The sequence below is a fragment of the Ovis aries genome, chromosome 12 (assembly GCF_016772045.2).
Source record: "Ovis aries strain OAR_USU_Benz2616 breed Rambouillet chromosome 12, ARS-UI_Ramb_v3.0, whole genome shotgun sequence".
NCBI lineage: Eukaryota > Metazoa > Chordata > Mammalia > Artiodactyla > Bovidae > Ovis > Ovis aries.
The window spans coordinates 43,921,540-43,936,380 of NC_056065.1; the positions used below are offsets into that span (position 1 = coordinate 43,921,540).

The 14,841-nt window shown below is 52.4% G+C and overlaps 1 protein-coding gene across 2 annotated transcripts; it reads left to right on the plus strand.

The window, feature by feature from the left end:
- The first annotated feature begins 860 nt into the window (after window positions 1-860).
- ENO1 (enolase 1) lies at window positions 861-14,841 on the plus strand. Of its 2 annotated transcripts, none has more exons than XM_042257292.1 (12): window positions 861-1,042; window positions 3,214-3,307; window positions 5,995-6,090; window positions 7,347-7,405; window positions 8,999-9,068; window positions 9,528-9,661; window positions 10,047-10,269; window positions 11,447-11,644; window positions 12,234-12,435; window positions 12,833-12,941; window positions 13,155-13,213; window positions 14,424-14,841. In XM_042257292.1, the coding sequence occupies exons 2-12, from the start codon at window positions 3,223-3,225 to the stop codon at window positions 14,491-14,493; spliced, it is 1,305 nt and encodes a 434-aa protein (XP_042113226.1). In that variant the 5' UTR covers window positions 861-1,042; window positions 3,214-3,222; the 3' UTR covers window positions 14,494-14,841. The 2 variants fall into 2 exon arrangements, with proteins under 2 accessions (XP_042113226.1, XP_014954720.2); XM_015099234.3 differs by having other exon boundaries at window positions 861-997.

Here is a 14,841-nt window from a genome sequence, read left to right on the forward strand (position 1 = left end):
CACACACACACACACACACACACAAGCAAACCAGGACAAGTATGGTTCACAGGGATGAGAAAGGGAGGGATGGGGCCTCCTTTTAAGATGCAACATTAACAAGAGGCTAAGAATGAACTAACCCTGGGCACGCACATGGAGGAGTGCCTGGGCCGTAGGAAGTGCTCAAAAAGAATGAGCTCCAATTAAGACAAAGTGAACATCCTTTCCGCTATCTTGGCCTGATAACTTATGAGTGACCGACGCACAAAGACAAAGGGACCATGTCACCTTGGCGGGCGGCCGGGAACGCAGGGCGCAGGCGCGAGTGAGCGCACGTGGCTAGGCTCCCGGCTCCGCGGCCCGGGAGCCGGGTAGGGGCACGTGGCCGCCAACGTCTCCCTGGGGTCTCCAGCACCGCGCAGCCAGGCGAGGGGTGGGGCGGCCAGGGAGGACGGGCCGCGAAGGTCGTCACCAAGGTCGTGGGCCGGACGTGCGGCGCCGGAGCGACGCTGCATGCGTGCGGGACTCGGAGTACGTGACGGAACCCCGAGTCCTCATGCCGGCCGCGCCGCCCCGCCCCTCCTCTCCCCCGGGGCCCCAGAGCCACAGATTCCGCTCCGCCGGGGGGGGGGGACCTCAGCCCGACACTGGAGCAGGGGGGATTGGGGCTTGTCCATACCCCCACCCATTTGCTGGGGCAGTGGGGACGCCCCAGCCTGGTCCCGCCCATCTCCCTGGTATGTCGCCCCATCTATCCATCCGCAGCGACCGCAGCCCCTCCCTTCCCTCGGACGAGAGACCGAGTGACGGCGCGCTCGGCCAATGGCAAGGCGCCGCAGAGGGGGCGGGAAGTGGGCGGGGTCCCCTCCGGGCTGGGCAGGAAGTCCTGTCCCGAGGCGCGGAGAAGAGCTTGGGGTAGTCGGAGCGCTCGGCCTTTGCGACTTAATCGCTCATCCTCGGTGTCCGCAGCACCCTCTGTCTCTCTCTCTCTCGGGCGGCGACCTCCGGCGGCCGGGTGAGAACTCGAGGAAGGGCTGCCGAGCGAGCACCCGGGCGGGCGGTGCGTGGGTCCCCCGGGCTCGCGGGCGCTCCTGCCAGTCAGACTGCGGGTGGGGGGTTCGGCTGGGATGGGGAAGGGGTGGGTCCGCGCTCGCGACTGGCCTCCCTGGCCGGACTCGCGGCTCGACGCTGGGGCACGGCGCCCGGTTTCTCCGGAGGGGGAAGTGCACCTCAGCCTGAGATTACGGGTTACGGGGCCGCGTAACTGTCCCGGGAGATCAGGGATACAACACACAGTCACCAAGACAGCAAGTGGCGAGGGTGGAAGGTTTGGAAAGCGCTCCAGGTCCAACCTGCGTGCTCATTAAAGCCAGGCGCTTAAGAAAATGGACAAAATGGCCGGGAAAGGAGAGATTCCCGCGGAGCTGCAACTCCCCCCTCCGAGTCCCGCGCCCCTGCCTCCCGCTGGTGGCCCCCGGCCTGGCGCCTGGGTGTCCAGCCCGTCGCTGCTCCAGAATGAGCAGAAACTAATGTGGGTTTCGAAGGCGCTTGTCCTAGAACAGACTGCAGCGGAGCCGGGGAGTCATTGGGAAGCCCTCCTGGCGACCTCACCCATGTCGGGCACGAGCCGCTTTCGGCTCCCCGGGCTGGCCACCAACAGTCAAACCCTGATCTGACATAAAAAGGATGTATTTTACGAAATCTTGTTCGCTGCTTCCTCTGCAATGTGGTCTTCCCCTTGAGCGGTGAGGGCAGCCGACTGACCTGCTTCCGGGGCACGTGTAGGCCCTGGCTGCCCGATCTGCCCATGCTGCCCCTGGTCCAGGGTTCGGTCTAGACCGATAAAAAGCCGTGCAGGCTCCCAGTCAGACACACCTTCCTCTCTCTCTGTGCTCATAGCGTTTTAATAACTTCGGAGAAAAGTTTTTCTATCCAATTTAAAGATAAGTTGAATTTTATTTTTACATCATGAAATAAGTTAATTACTTTGTCTTATATCACTAAAAGGAAACCAAAAATGAAATCTTAAAACTGTGTGATGAGGTAGTGAAATGAAGATGTGTTTAAAAGTGTATCTAAAATCTGTAAAGTAAATCAGTGGTGGCCTGAGGATGAGGGGACGGTGACTGGAAATGGCCTAAGCAAACTTTGGCAGTGATAAATGTTACACAGGTATGATTTTCCAAACCCCAGAGTTAACTAGAATTTTAAAACGAAGCAAATTTACCTTTTTGTAAAATAGGAGATTAAAAACTAGATGTCTTTTTATTGGCTAATGAATAAAAACTCCATTGTTAGAAAGACAAAGCCACACACGTGACTTCTTGTCTAATTTTGAAACTTAAAAAGATGCCATTTGCTGCTTCAGAACATTCCAGAGAAGATACTGGAGGAGGGCCCGGCTTTTGAACAGTGATTAGATGTCTACCTCTGTCTTACACGTTGTTCAATTAGTTTATTCCTTGGAGATCCCCTGGGAGGGAAAGCAAGAAAAGGACTTTTTTTTTTTTTTTTTTTTTTAGCTCTTGATATTAACTCTTTGTAGCTGCAACCCCCACCTTTTTTTAAAGGTGTTTTCAAAGGAAACTTCTTCACTTGGCATATCCTAGTTCTCAAAAAATCATTTCTCTAGGTACAATTAAGATTTCATAATTAAGATTTTTAGATGGGGTGACATGCCCATTGAAAGAGATACTAATTAGATAACGTTATTTTTGTGCCCTGTCTTGCTAAAAACCCAAGCACTGTGAGGTTTGAACGGCTCAGAAATTGGCAAAGCTCTCAGCACACCGACCAAGAAGCTCACTCTTCTCTTCCAAACTCATAATTTCTGATTATCCTATATCAACCCATTAAAGATCCTCCTGCTGCCTCAAGTTACCTGATGAATTGTGTTTTCAGCTTTTAATTCACTGTTCTGCTAAAAACCAAATTTTCCTCCTGTAGTTTCTTTTTTTTTTTTTTAATCCCACCAGCACACATGTGGTCAGGCTTTCTTTGCTTGCAGGACCAGCCCTGAACTAGTAGGGCCTTTCAGAGCTGCCCCCCACCTACTTTTTAGGAACAATTCCCACTGCTTTCCAGCAGGCATTTTCTAGTCACCTTTCCTACATTAATTTTTAGTTATATGCAGACTCTTCCTAGTATAGAAATCCGCAGACGTGACCTTGTGAATAATGAGCTGAGGCTTCGTTATGGTTCATGGAAAACGTGAACTGTGTTTCCCTGCAGAAATTCACCATGTCCATCCTGAAGGTCCACGCCAGAGAGATCTTTGACTCTCGTGGCAATCCCACTGTCGAGGTTGATCTCTTCACCGCGAAAGGTATGTGCCACCTTTGTTTCTATAGTCTGTTGCGCCACATTCCATTTTTAAAGCTTCAAATGACAGAGCCTTAGGCAAGAAACAGCTTGTGGTCTTGAAAGCCTTTCTTTCTGATCTGCACATGTTGGTAGGCTGTGCTCCGAGGTTGGGAGGCAAGAGTCCCTTGTGCTTCTTGGTATTTAGAGCAGGATGCAGGTCAGTTCCCAGGTCACTGAGATAGGGAGGTAAGGTGATACCTTGTCCCTAAAAGGGCCCGTCACTCACAGCTTGTTGTGACCAAATAAGTAGGTACGGTGTGATAGGATGGATCTTCCTTGAAAAGGAAAGAGATTAAGGCAATGGCAGCCAACTCCAGTACTCTTGTCTGGAAAATCCCATGGAGGGAGAGCCTGGTAGGCTGCAGTCCATGGGGTCGCTAAGAGTCGGACACAACTGAGCAACTTCACTTTCACTTTTCACTTTATGCATTGGAGAAGGACATGGCAACCCACTCCAATATTCTTGCCTGGAGAATCCCAGGGACACAGGAGCCTGGTGGGCTGCCATCTATGGGGTCACACAGAGTTGGACATGACTGAAGCGACTTAGCAGCAAGGGTATATGTAGCGCTCTATGTTGGGACATTCCAGAGGCTGGTATTTTTACCTGGCTCTAAGTCCACATAGGAAGAATTTGCCCACATTTGAAAAGGATAGAATGGGACCCCCTTAAAATATCCCCTCCTTAATCTTTTTTTAATTTAAGAAAATCTGGTGCTTCCCTACCCCTTGTGTTACCTCTAGCAACATCTCAGCCATTTTCTGAATGGCCCAAGTGCGTGAAGTTGGAAAGGGAGCTTCAGGCAGAGAGGCACCGAGTGGTGCCGAGCACAGACCTGCCAGTCAGAGCTGAGTCATGGTCTGAATCACAGGCCTGGCAGAGGAACCTCCAGCCCATCCCTTCCTGTCCTGCCTTCCCCCTTGCCCAGAAAGTGAAGGCCCCTCAAGTGTAGATTCATCCAGCAGAAGTCTACCTGTGGTTACGGTGGGGGTTGCCATGAGAACACCATTGCTTCTGGGCATGTGCCTTGTGGATTCTCCAAAGATTGCAAGAATTTCCTTTCAGTTTATGAGAATGGCTCACTTAGAGAGTGGAACTTTCCACTTGGAAATTAATGGACTTTGAACAACGAAAAAAGACCCAGGATGCTAGAAGATTGTTGAAAAGGAGGCATTTTCTTTGAAATTCTTTAAAATGACTAAAATTAATGTCTTTTAACATTTAAATGAATGGAACTTTCTCTTATGTGTCTTAATCCTTTTCAGAAAGAAAAAAAAAGCCAGGAAATCATAAATTTGTTAAGAACCTTTCATCACTTCTTTCTTTCTTAGAATTTATTTTTTAGGCCAGTTTTAGGTTCACAGCAAAATCAAGTGGAAAGTAGAGTGTTCTCATCTATCCCCCATCCCCACCATCAACACTCTAAGCTGAGCAGTAGTTAGAGTCAAACCTGCATTGATACGTTAACACCCAAAATCCATAGTTGACCTTCTTCGCCTAGACTAACCTTTGTTAGAGTCAAGCCTGTATTGACTTGTTATCAGCCAAAGTCCATAGCTGACCTTAGAGTCACTCTTACTTCCATCGCGTCTTCACCTCATCCAGAGCTGATGGATACAGAGAAAGCCAGGGGCTGGATACAAAGAACATGTGGCCTGCTGCTCACATAGTCGTGTGGTGACCCAAGCATGTAACCAAGTGTTACTGAGATACTTGGTTGGTTTTTTCCTCTTGAGTTGCCCTCACATCCCTGCACTCGCCAGTTCTCAGAGGGGAAATCCCTGATAGTTTCAAGAAGGCTGCCTGCACTTCCTGCTCCCCTAACCCTGTCTGCCCCATGTAACCGGATCTCTGCAGTACCTTTCCTGACCCCGTCTGTCCTCCAAGGACAGCTGCCACTTTCTGCTCCATAGTCTAGGCTTAGCCAGGCGGCCGGTTTCTGTATCTGCGGGACTGTGATTGGGTTCTAGTGTCATTAACTCTGCGCCTTTGTTGTCCTTATTCCTTTTCTCTTCCAGCCTGTCCTGTTAGGCAGAGAACCTCCAAATAGCATTCACTGCTGCCTGAGCAGAGGCACATGAGCTGTAGAGATTCCTCTTGAGCCATCGCCTTCCAAACTTGAAAGCTAGCAACGTGATCTCAGTTGTCTAAGGGAAGCTTAGCAACAGTGCTCTCTAGCAGGACTGTCTAAAATAGCTTGGTGTTTCCATGGGTTACTAGCTCCTAGAACATGACAAATCCCGCAAGTGGATTCATGGTGCTTCTGTTGGACTGTGTGGCTGGGTGTGGTCCATGGGCCAGCGGCAGGGCACCACCTGGGAGGTTTCAGAGATGCAGACTCAAATGTCCTGTCATGCCTCAGGAGCTGCATTTTAACCCACAGGTGCTGTGTGCGCATGTTAAAACTGGAGAAGCTCTGCTCCGGACCTTTCTCTTTAAACTAGAGAGATTCATCAGCTCTGCTGTAGGGTCTTCGGTATAAAGTCATAAAACCACGGGAGGCAGGAGGAACAGCCATCTGAGTCTCCCCGATGTTGGGAGGAAGTGACCATTTCCGGAGGGCCGATGCCCTCTGTGCCGGGAGGGATCTGGGAGCTATTGCCTAATCATTAGTAAACATTTTCCCCCTTCCCTTTCTCAACATCCAGGTCTCTTCAGAGCTGCTGTGCCCAGTGGTGCCTCAACTGGAATCTATGAGGCCCTGGAGCTCCGAGACAATGATAAGACGCGCTACATGGGGAAAGGTGAGCACAGACCCAGGCCAGCTCGGCGCTGGCTGATGGATGCCAGGGCCCCTGAGCCTGTAACCCAGGGCAGGCAAAAAGTTTCACTCTTCTTTCTCCTGCGATTTGTCTCCAGTCGTGAAGAACTCCTGGTTGGGCCAGGGAACGAGGGAGAAGAAGACACGTTAGCTAGTGCTCAGGAGAAGCCTCTCATCCTCCAGGAGGGCTCTGAGGGCCTTCCCAGCCGGCGGGCCTCTTCCCGAGGTGTGGTCTCAGGGGTTGGAGGCTGCCGACTCGTGATGGATAGAGCAGTCGTTGTCTCTCTAACAGAGCCGGCCTCTGGTGGTCCTGTGCCCATGTTCACCTTTCTGCAGATAGAACCCCAAACCCCAGAGGCCAGGTCGCAGAAAGGCAGATGGGGCTGGACTGCATTCTCCACGGAGTGGTGTCACCCCAGGGATGGGAATCGGTTCTGGAGAGAAGGCAGGAGCACAGGCTGTGTCATGGGTCGTGGCCCTCCCAAGGGCCACCCTGTAAGGAGGTGGAGGGCACGAGTGGGCTGCCAACTTTCCAGGGGAGGGAGCGGAGGAAAATAGTCTAGGGACACTGCATTGGAAGGGCAACAGCGAACGAGGTCAGGTTGAGGGGGACACAGGGCCAGGGTCAGAGCGGCTCCACTGCAGGCGGCAGCGTCTGTAAAGAGCTCTCCTGAGGGGTCTCGCTGGCAGCCCAGGTAGACGCCTGCCCAGGGCAGGAGGACCACGCCCCACCCCAGTTATGATGAGGACGAATGCATGGTCCCCCCGCCTTCTCCACACCTTCCTGTTTCCTCTTTCTCTCACTCAGCGTCCTTCACAAACCTGTTCTCTTCTGAGTCTTTCTTTTTTCCTTCTCTGTCAATCTCTGCTGGTCAGGTGTCTCCAGACCCGTTAAGTATATTAACGAGTTCCTGGCACCAGCCTTGTGCACACAGGTAATACACGGGGCGTCCTTTAGCCTCTGCGGCTGGCCTGTCCCGTGCATGCTCTTGCCAACTAACCTCCCTTCAGACACTGTTTGGCGGCTCTGTGTGTGGCTCTAACTCCTGGGGGTCCTAGGTAAGAGCACTCAGACTGGGCCAGAAAGCCCTCCGATTCCAGGGGGAGAGAGCCAGGGGTCCCGTTGAAGGTCTCTGGTGGGCTCTGAATATCTGGGTGAATATGGTGAGCGGTTCTCCAGCAGTGCTGCTCAAGCCTCTCTCATCAGCGTCGGTAATTTGATTTGATTATTCCTTCTAGGTGTCTCAAAGGCTGTTGAGCACATCAATAAAACTATTGCGCCTGCCCTGGTTAGCAAGGTAGGACCTGCCTCCTGATGACTAATGTATATTAATGCTATCAGAGCGCCGCCCAGTCCAGGCCGGGGGGCTTCCCTGTTTACAGAAGAGCTTATTCTGAGAGCTAAAGAAGCCGGTGGGCTTCCCTGCATGCGAATTTTGGCCTTTGCTGACCCGCCCTCTGCCTGCGTGGCCATGTCTAACAGAGCATGGAACTGGATCTGAGGGTCAGGAGGCTCCAAGAGCCTTGATGTTCCCCAGCAATGATCTTGACCTCTTGGGAGTTAAGATCAGATTTTAAGGGTGGCTCCCAGGGGTGTTGAATGTAGTACCTGTGGTGACTGACTCATTTTTCATGAGCTGTGGAATTACTTACTATATGTTTAAACAGCAGAACTCTTGTTAAATAAAATCCTATTTGGAGCCTCAATATGGCAAACAGATATAAGTAGAGTTGTTGTAGAGGAAGTGAGGCTGAGGATCTCACAGCCCAACCTGCGCAGCTATTTTTTTGTCTCTTGTATCCTCTCTCCAGCCCCTCCCTCCCAGATTCCTATGGCCTAGCCTGGCCTCATGTGTCCTCCCTGGCGTGATCCCTCTCCCAGCTCCACTCTGAGTGCCCATAGCAAGTGGCACCTCTGCTGGCTCTATTCCCAGCTTGCCTGCTGTGGCCGGCCCATGTGGCCCTCTGTGATTGGTCCCCAGGCAGAGTTTCCATCACTGCTGTGCCATTCCAGCCTCCCAGCCCCCTCCACGCACCCCTGTTCTTCATTGTGCCTCGGTACCCTCAGCTGGCACAGCTAACTTTCTTGGACATTTTCTTTTATTGGTTACTCCTGGTGGGTGTTGTCCTTGAGCCAACTGCTGGGGTGACGTCTAACTTTACCCAAAGTTGCCTTGACACAAAAGTTAAAAGATGCCAAAGTGTTAACAGGGTTTGATGGACTTAAGAGATTTTTGTTTTCTTTTTGTATTTTAGTTTTTTAATAAGAAAGATGATAAATAATTTGCTGTTGTGAAGTTTTTAAAGTAATGTTGACTTTTATTTCATTACTTTGAGCCAGTTTTTAAGATGCCAATTTGGTTACTTGATACTCTCACCAAAAGTATTCATTTTGGTCAGTTATCAGACATTTTGGGGACTTCTCTGACATTCCACACTCCCAATGCAGGGGGCCTAGGTTTGATCCCTGGTCAGAGAACTAAGGTCCCACATGCCACACACAACCTGGCCTAAAACATTAAATAAATAAAGTTGTTTTTTTTTTTTTTGGCCTTGTGGACTACCTACAAAACTTGTATCTCCCATCAGATACTCAGACATCCTCACTGAGGACCGCTGAGTGACGGCAGAAGCTGACTTTGATGAGCACGGCTCTTCAAATAAAGAATGAGTTCTGTTGTTCTACGGCCCCCAAAGTCACAGTGCTGGGAGAAGCACCTGATGCTCTTAAAGCCTGTGATGGGCAGTATTGTGTCTCCCTGTTTGCTCCTGACGTGGATAAGCACAGAACTGACCTGGGCTTTGCTGGTGGCTCTGTGACAGGAGGGCCCAGGGCATGCGGGTAGAAGCACCATTCCGTCCAGGCAGCTCACCCTCCTTTCTCCCTGCAGAAGCTGAACGTCGTGGAGCAGGAGAAGATCGACAAGCTGATGATAGAGATGGACGGCACAGAAAATAAGTGTGAGTGGCCCAAAGGGAACCTTTGCAGGATGGCCATAGCTTCTCCTAAAGACTCTTGAAGTCCCTTGGGGAGAGGTCATGTCGTCCCTAACGATGAGTTATGTGACCAGATAGCTGTGGTCCTTGCCTCATGTTCATAAATTACATCTTTGAATATCAGGAGTACAGCCAGCTGACAGCAGCAGGTGTTGAGGGTTACTCAGAAGAGGCCTGTGCTTTAGATAGTGTAGCAATTTGCAGAACTTTCTAGAGTTCCATAGACCAAAGAACGGGCTTTCTCTTTCGGTGAAGAGCAGATGAGTGTATGTGGGAAGGAGGCTGTTGCATTTCTGGTGTGATAGAGATGAAGAGGTTCGGAATACAATCCAGGGCTCACACAGTGGTGGTCCAGGCAGGAATGCCAGCTAGAGGAAGGCTGGTGGGTAAGATATACCTTCATTTAACTCTGTTCTGTTCCAGCCAAGTTTGGTGCAAACGCCATCCTGGGCGTGTCCCTGGCTGTCTGCAAGGCTGGTGCTGTGGAGAAGGGGGTACCCCTCTACCGCCACATCGCCGACTTGGCTGGCAATGCCGAGGTCATCCTGCCAGTTCCAGTGAGTAATTGCTTTGAGCTTCCCGTGTGTGGAGGAGGGAGTGTTTGCTTTCTCATGGGGACCCAAGAGCTCCCGCCTCTCCAGTTCATCCATATGTGACCCTCCAGCACAAGGGTACAAGGGGGCTCTGGGGGTCTCGGCTGCAGACAGCTCTGCCAGCGCCGGCTGACAGCGACCTTGAGCGGTGGCCCAGCTGCCCTGCACCCATCTCCTTAGTTGTCGATGGGAGAGGGACTCTGCACTTGCCTTGTTGGATTATGTGCACCTGTGGCGGTGGCTGCATTGCAGTGATGGCATGGGCTCCATGCAGGAGCTGGGCATTGGGGGCTGCTGGGGGCAGAGAGACCCTCCGGGCCGGGAGCTATACTCCTCTCTCTCCCCACAGGCTTTCAATGTCATCAACGGTGGCTCTCATGCTGGCAACAAGCTGGCCATGCAGGAGTTTATGATCCTTCCTGTTGGGGCCGAAAACTTCCGGGAGGCCATGCGCATCGGAGCAGAGGTTTACCACAACCTGAAGAACGTCATCAAGGAGAAATACGGGAAGGACGCCACCAATGTGGGAGATGAGGGCGGCTTTGCCCCCAACATCCTGGAGAACAAAGAAGGTAGCAGCTCCAGGGGAGCCCCAACCCTGGGCACCGCAGCACCCCTCCCACCCCCACCCCTGGTCTGCTGCTTTTCCACCTGCCATTCAAGTACCAAATTGAAAAACCCTTTGTGATTTAAGAAACTAGCACTTCCTTTAAAAAAGAAAGAGAAGTTTTCTTATTAATTTGACTTCTAAATGGCTGGATGATTTGCTTATACCATCCTTGCTCCTAAGCGATGGCAAAAGTGTGCGGCCTGCTCCCTGTTTAAGGATACTGGCATGCTGAGGTTTCAGGTCATTCAGCCGCAGTAATGCCGTACATGCTTTGTTTCACTTTGAATCCTTAGATTGAGAGTTGAAGAGAGGATACAGAAGTCTTAGGAGAAGAATTCATGGCTAAATTTTTTGTTTTAGAAGAAAAAGTTAGGGTTGCAAGCATATTTCATGGGCTTCAGGGATGGTTAGTGAAAGGAAATGTCCATCCTGACCTTTGGGTCCATCATACACAGTAGCTGACATTCGACTGTTTTAACTTATGAAAACTCAGCCATCTCATGTGGTTTGAATTCGGGCGCCTTTGCTGTGCAACAGTAGCCAGTGTCTTGGTCCGTATCCCTACAGGCAGTGCTTCTGAGTGAGGCCGACCCTGAGCCTGGACCCGGACAGCAGAGCCTCAGCGTGGGGCTCCCTGTCAGTCCACTGGGCTCCCTTTTGGATCGCAGCCTTGTCGTTCAGTCACTTAAATCGTGTCTTGACTCTTTCTGATCCCATGGACTACAGCATGCCAGGGTTCCGAACGTTCTTCACCCTCTCCTGGAGTTTGCTCAGATTCATGTCCATTTAGTCGGTGATGCTGTCTAACCATCTTATTCTCTGTCTTGGCTCTATTTAAAGCCCATTCTTCGGAACAGCTGATCTCAGCTGGTCACTGTAACTGTATCTTGGCCAGCACAGCTGTTCTTTGGTGCTAAATTTGGGAGCATTTGTCAGTGAAAAAGCCTCTGAGAGTCAATTTCCAACTTGGCCAAGCACTCGTGGCCTTAAGCAAAGGTTTCTTGCCCCAGAACATAAAAAAGTTCCTGGAATCTTGAGACTGGTGGTTGGGGCCAGAGCACCTTATCCTCCCTGTGTTACGGTTCCCACTGGGCAGAGCTGGCCTGGTCTCCAAAGCCGTCACCACCATCTCTTTCCAGCCCTGGAGCTGCTGAAGAATGCCATCGGCAAGGCTGGCTACAGCGACAAGGTCGTCATTGGCATGGACGTAGCTGCCTCTGAGTTCTACAGGTCGGGCAAGTATGACCTGGACTTCAAGTCGCCCGATGACCCCAACAGGTACATCACACCTGACGAGCTGGCCGACCTGTACAAGTCCTTCATCAGGGACTACCCAGGTGAGTGTTCCCAGGGTGGCTGCGGGTGTGAGCGGCGGGTAGCGCCCCTGCGTGGTGTGCATGCCTGTGTCACTCCCACAACAGCCTCCTGAATGAGCAGATGTGAGGCCAAGACTGCTGGGCACTCCTGCACGTGGGAGAGGGGACCCTGAGGCAGCGAGTGGGTTAGAACTTCTCAGGGGCGCTCAGCCAACAGCGGCACAGGTGTTCACACCAGGCAGTTCCTCTGAGTGCCTGTGTTTAACACTGAGCACCTTGGTGGAAATGGGACTGGAACGCACACCCCAGTATCGCCCCTCTGGGTCCACAGCCCTGTTCTTACTCAGTGGCACTAAACTGAGAACCCGCTGGGCAGTGGGTTTTCTGCCTCCACGACCATGGGGTTGCAGGATTGCAGTTACCGTGCTGCCTGTCACAGGAGGGCTGGGTAGGGCAGACTCCTTCCAGAACTTGCTTTAGGGACGGGCTGTCTGCAGGTGAGAAGGGTGAGGCCAGGTGAGCCTCAGTTCGGGGGAAGGGGGGCTCCAGCGGTGTTGCCAGTCAGCAGCCTGGGAGGCCACCCTGATGAAACACACTCTCCTCTCCTCAGTGGTGTCTATCGAGGACCCCTTCGACCAGGATGACTGGGAAGCTTGGCAGAAGTTCACTGCCAGCGCGGGGATCCAGGTGGTGGGGGACGACCTCACGGTGACCAACCCCAAGCGGATCGCCAAGGCCGTGAGCGAGAAATCCTGCAACTGCCTCCTGCTCAAAGTGAACCAGATCGGCTCCGTGACCGAGTCCCTGCAGGCGTGAGTGCCCTCCCTCCGGGGGCAGCTCTTGTGAAGAGAGGGGCCTGAATCTGATGGTGGGGAGGGGGCTCCTGATTGGAACTCCAGGTGGCGTTTAAAGTTAGCGATGGCCCCCAGGGGACAAGGACACTCGGCAGTTGTGGCCTGGTCCTGACCGCTGGATGGCCGTGCGCTCACAATTTCATCTCACACGGAGAAAGTCAGGGCGCACACACACACCTCTCTCTCGAGGGGGGGCTAAGCCCACTAGGTTTCCAAACGTGACTACAGGGCAGAGAACATCCTTGGGCCTTTGGGGGAGGTGGAAGGTTATCCTGGCCCCAGCAGTTGAGGGCTTGGGAGGGGCTGCGGTCCCTGAGCCGCGGAGCCGTGCCAGCCTGGTTTCTCTGGCTCCTAGGTGCAAGCTGGCCCAGTCCAACGGGTGGGGCGTCATGGTGTCACATCGCTCCGGGGAGACTGAGGACACCTTCATTGCTGACCTGGTCGTGGGGCTGTGCACGGGGCAGGTAAGGAGCTCCCTGACACGAAGGACAGGCCTTGCTTCTCTCCGGAACACAGATCTGGGGTGGGGTGGAGAGAATGGAGTCCCCCCTTTCTAGGTCAGAGAGCCTCCTTAAGGCCTTGCTATCTCTCTGCCTGGCACCCTCCCCTTGCCCAAAGTGTCCGAGAGGCTTCATTGTCCACTGTAAGCAGCTGTGGCCTTTGTTTTCTCCTTCCAGATCAAGACTGGTGCCCCGTGCCGATCTGAGCGCTTGGCCAAGTACAACCAGATCCTCAGGTAAGAGGCTGCCCGCGCTGAGTATGGGCTTGGTCCCCAGAAGGAGCCCCAGGCTGTGCTCGGCGGTACGAGGTGGGGCAGGCGCCCTGGCCCCAGCGGTGTTAGGTTGGGGCCAGTCAGGCACCCGACAGCCCTGCCCTGGAGCGGGCCTGCTCCGCACCACACTGCCGGGTGGCTCCTGGCGGGAGAGGGAACCACTCCCCTCTGGACAGTCACATCCTAGAATTTGAGGGGGCTACAAGGAGGCCTTAGTGATTCTCTCACTTCACAGCCTTGTTTTGTGAACAGGATAACAGAGCTCAGAGAGAGAAAGAAAAATTGCCAAAGGGCGAACAGCGGGGTTTCCAGTGTTCAGCTCCTTCGGACACTCTCGTCTCTCCCCTTCTTGTCCTTGGGAAGCTTTGCCTCTAAACACAGGGAGACCTGCCCTTCTGTTCTTTTCTTTCATTCTTGAAGGGAAAAGGAACATCTGTTTCATAAGGCCTCCCACATTACCCCATCTTTAAAACTTTATCCTGGAAAATGCCAAACATATAAAATATAAGTGAAGAGTAGACTGTACTCCCTCCCCATCACAGGCATGCACCCGCTGTCCGTATTCCTCCGTGTTTTGTCGACATACCCTTTTCTGACGAATCTTAAAGCAACCCCAGGCGTTTTATGGTTTCACTTGGCACATTTCAGGTAAAGTCTCCCTTTGGTTTAGCGTGGCCGCTCTACTCTGGCGGTTCCCACGGTTAGTGCTGACCTCTCAGTGTCAACATCAGGTCTGTCTGCTAGTCTGTCTCCTCTCTCGTCGCAAAGTGGCTGTTGCTTTTGACATCAGGATCCAAACAAAGTTCACACTGATGAGTGCCCCTGCCTTTTTGCCCTGTACCACTTATTAGTTCAAGAAACTGGGTTATCCTTTCTTTAAAAAAAATTTTTTTTTCTCTTTTTTAAGTATTCTAAGAAGTCACAGTCCTACCATTTCTTTATATTAGGAAGGCAGGGCAGGAAGAACAGGTGCATGAGGCGAGCCCAGATGTTCTATTCCTGGCATCTCCAAGAAGCTCAAGTTTAGGGATTAGTCGGGCAGACTGAGCGAGGGTTGAGTCCCCAAGTTCCTAGCAAGAAGTGTGTCCTTGACCACCTCTCTGGGTGGGAAGATTTGCTGCATTGACGTTTGATGTCTTTCTTTGTCTCCCTATCTCTCTTTCTGTTTCCTAAGAATTGAAGAGGAACTGGGCAGCAAGGCCAAGTTTGCCGGCAGGAGCTTCAGAAACCCGCTGGCCAAGTAAGCTGTAGGCGGGCGAGCCCCTGCAGTCACTCGTTGGCTCCTTAGACCTGCGTCTGATGTCGCCGGGCAGTGTGAGGCCCCCACTGATGCCCACAGGGGCCTCTGGTAGTTAGCTGCTCTCTCCTCGTCCTGTGACGTCCCCACTGCTTCCTTAGACCTACTGCAGAGCCACGCCTGACCATCTGGAGCCCTGCTGGAAACCCTAGCTCTGTAATCACATACTTGGCCCAAATCATTGTTCTTCTCACCTCGCTTCCACCAAGTATCCAGAGCCACGTGTATCTAGGTTGTCATCTCTGAGGTGTCCAGTGGGTTCGTGTGCAAAATAAAAACACCTGAGTGACCCGTA

Excerpts from the sequence above, each read along its gene's own strand:
- ENO1 (XM_042257292.1), top strand. The coding sequence starts at position 3,223 with ATGTCCATCCTGAAGGTCCACGCCAGAGAGATCTTTGACTCTCGTGGC. Across the intron at positions 3,308-5,994 it reads TGATCTCTTCACCGCGAAAG|GTCTCTTCAGAGCTGCTGTG; the intron begins GTATGTGCCACC and ends CTCAACATCCAG. Across the intron at positions 6,091-7,346 it reads GACGCGCTACATGGGGAAAG|GTGTCTCAAAGGCTGTTGAG; the intron begins GTGAGCACAGAC and ends TATTCCTTCTAG.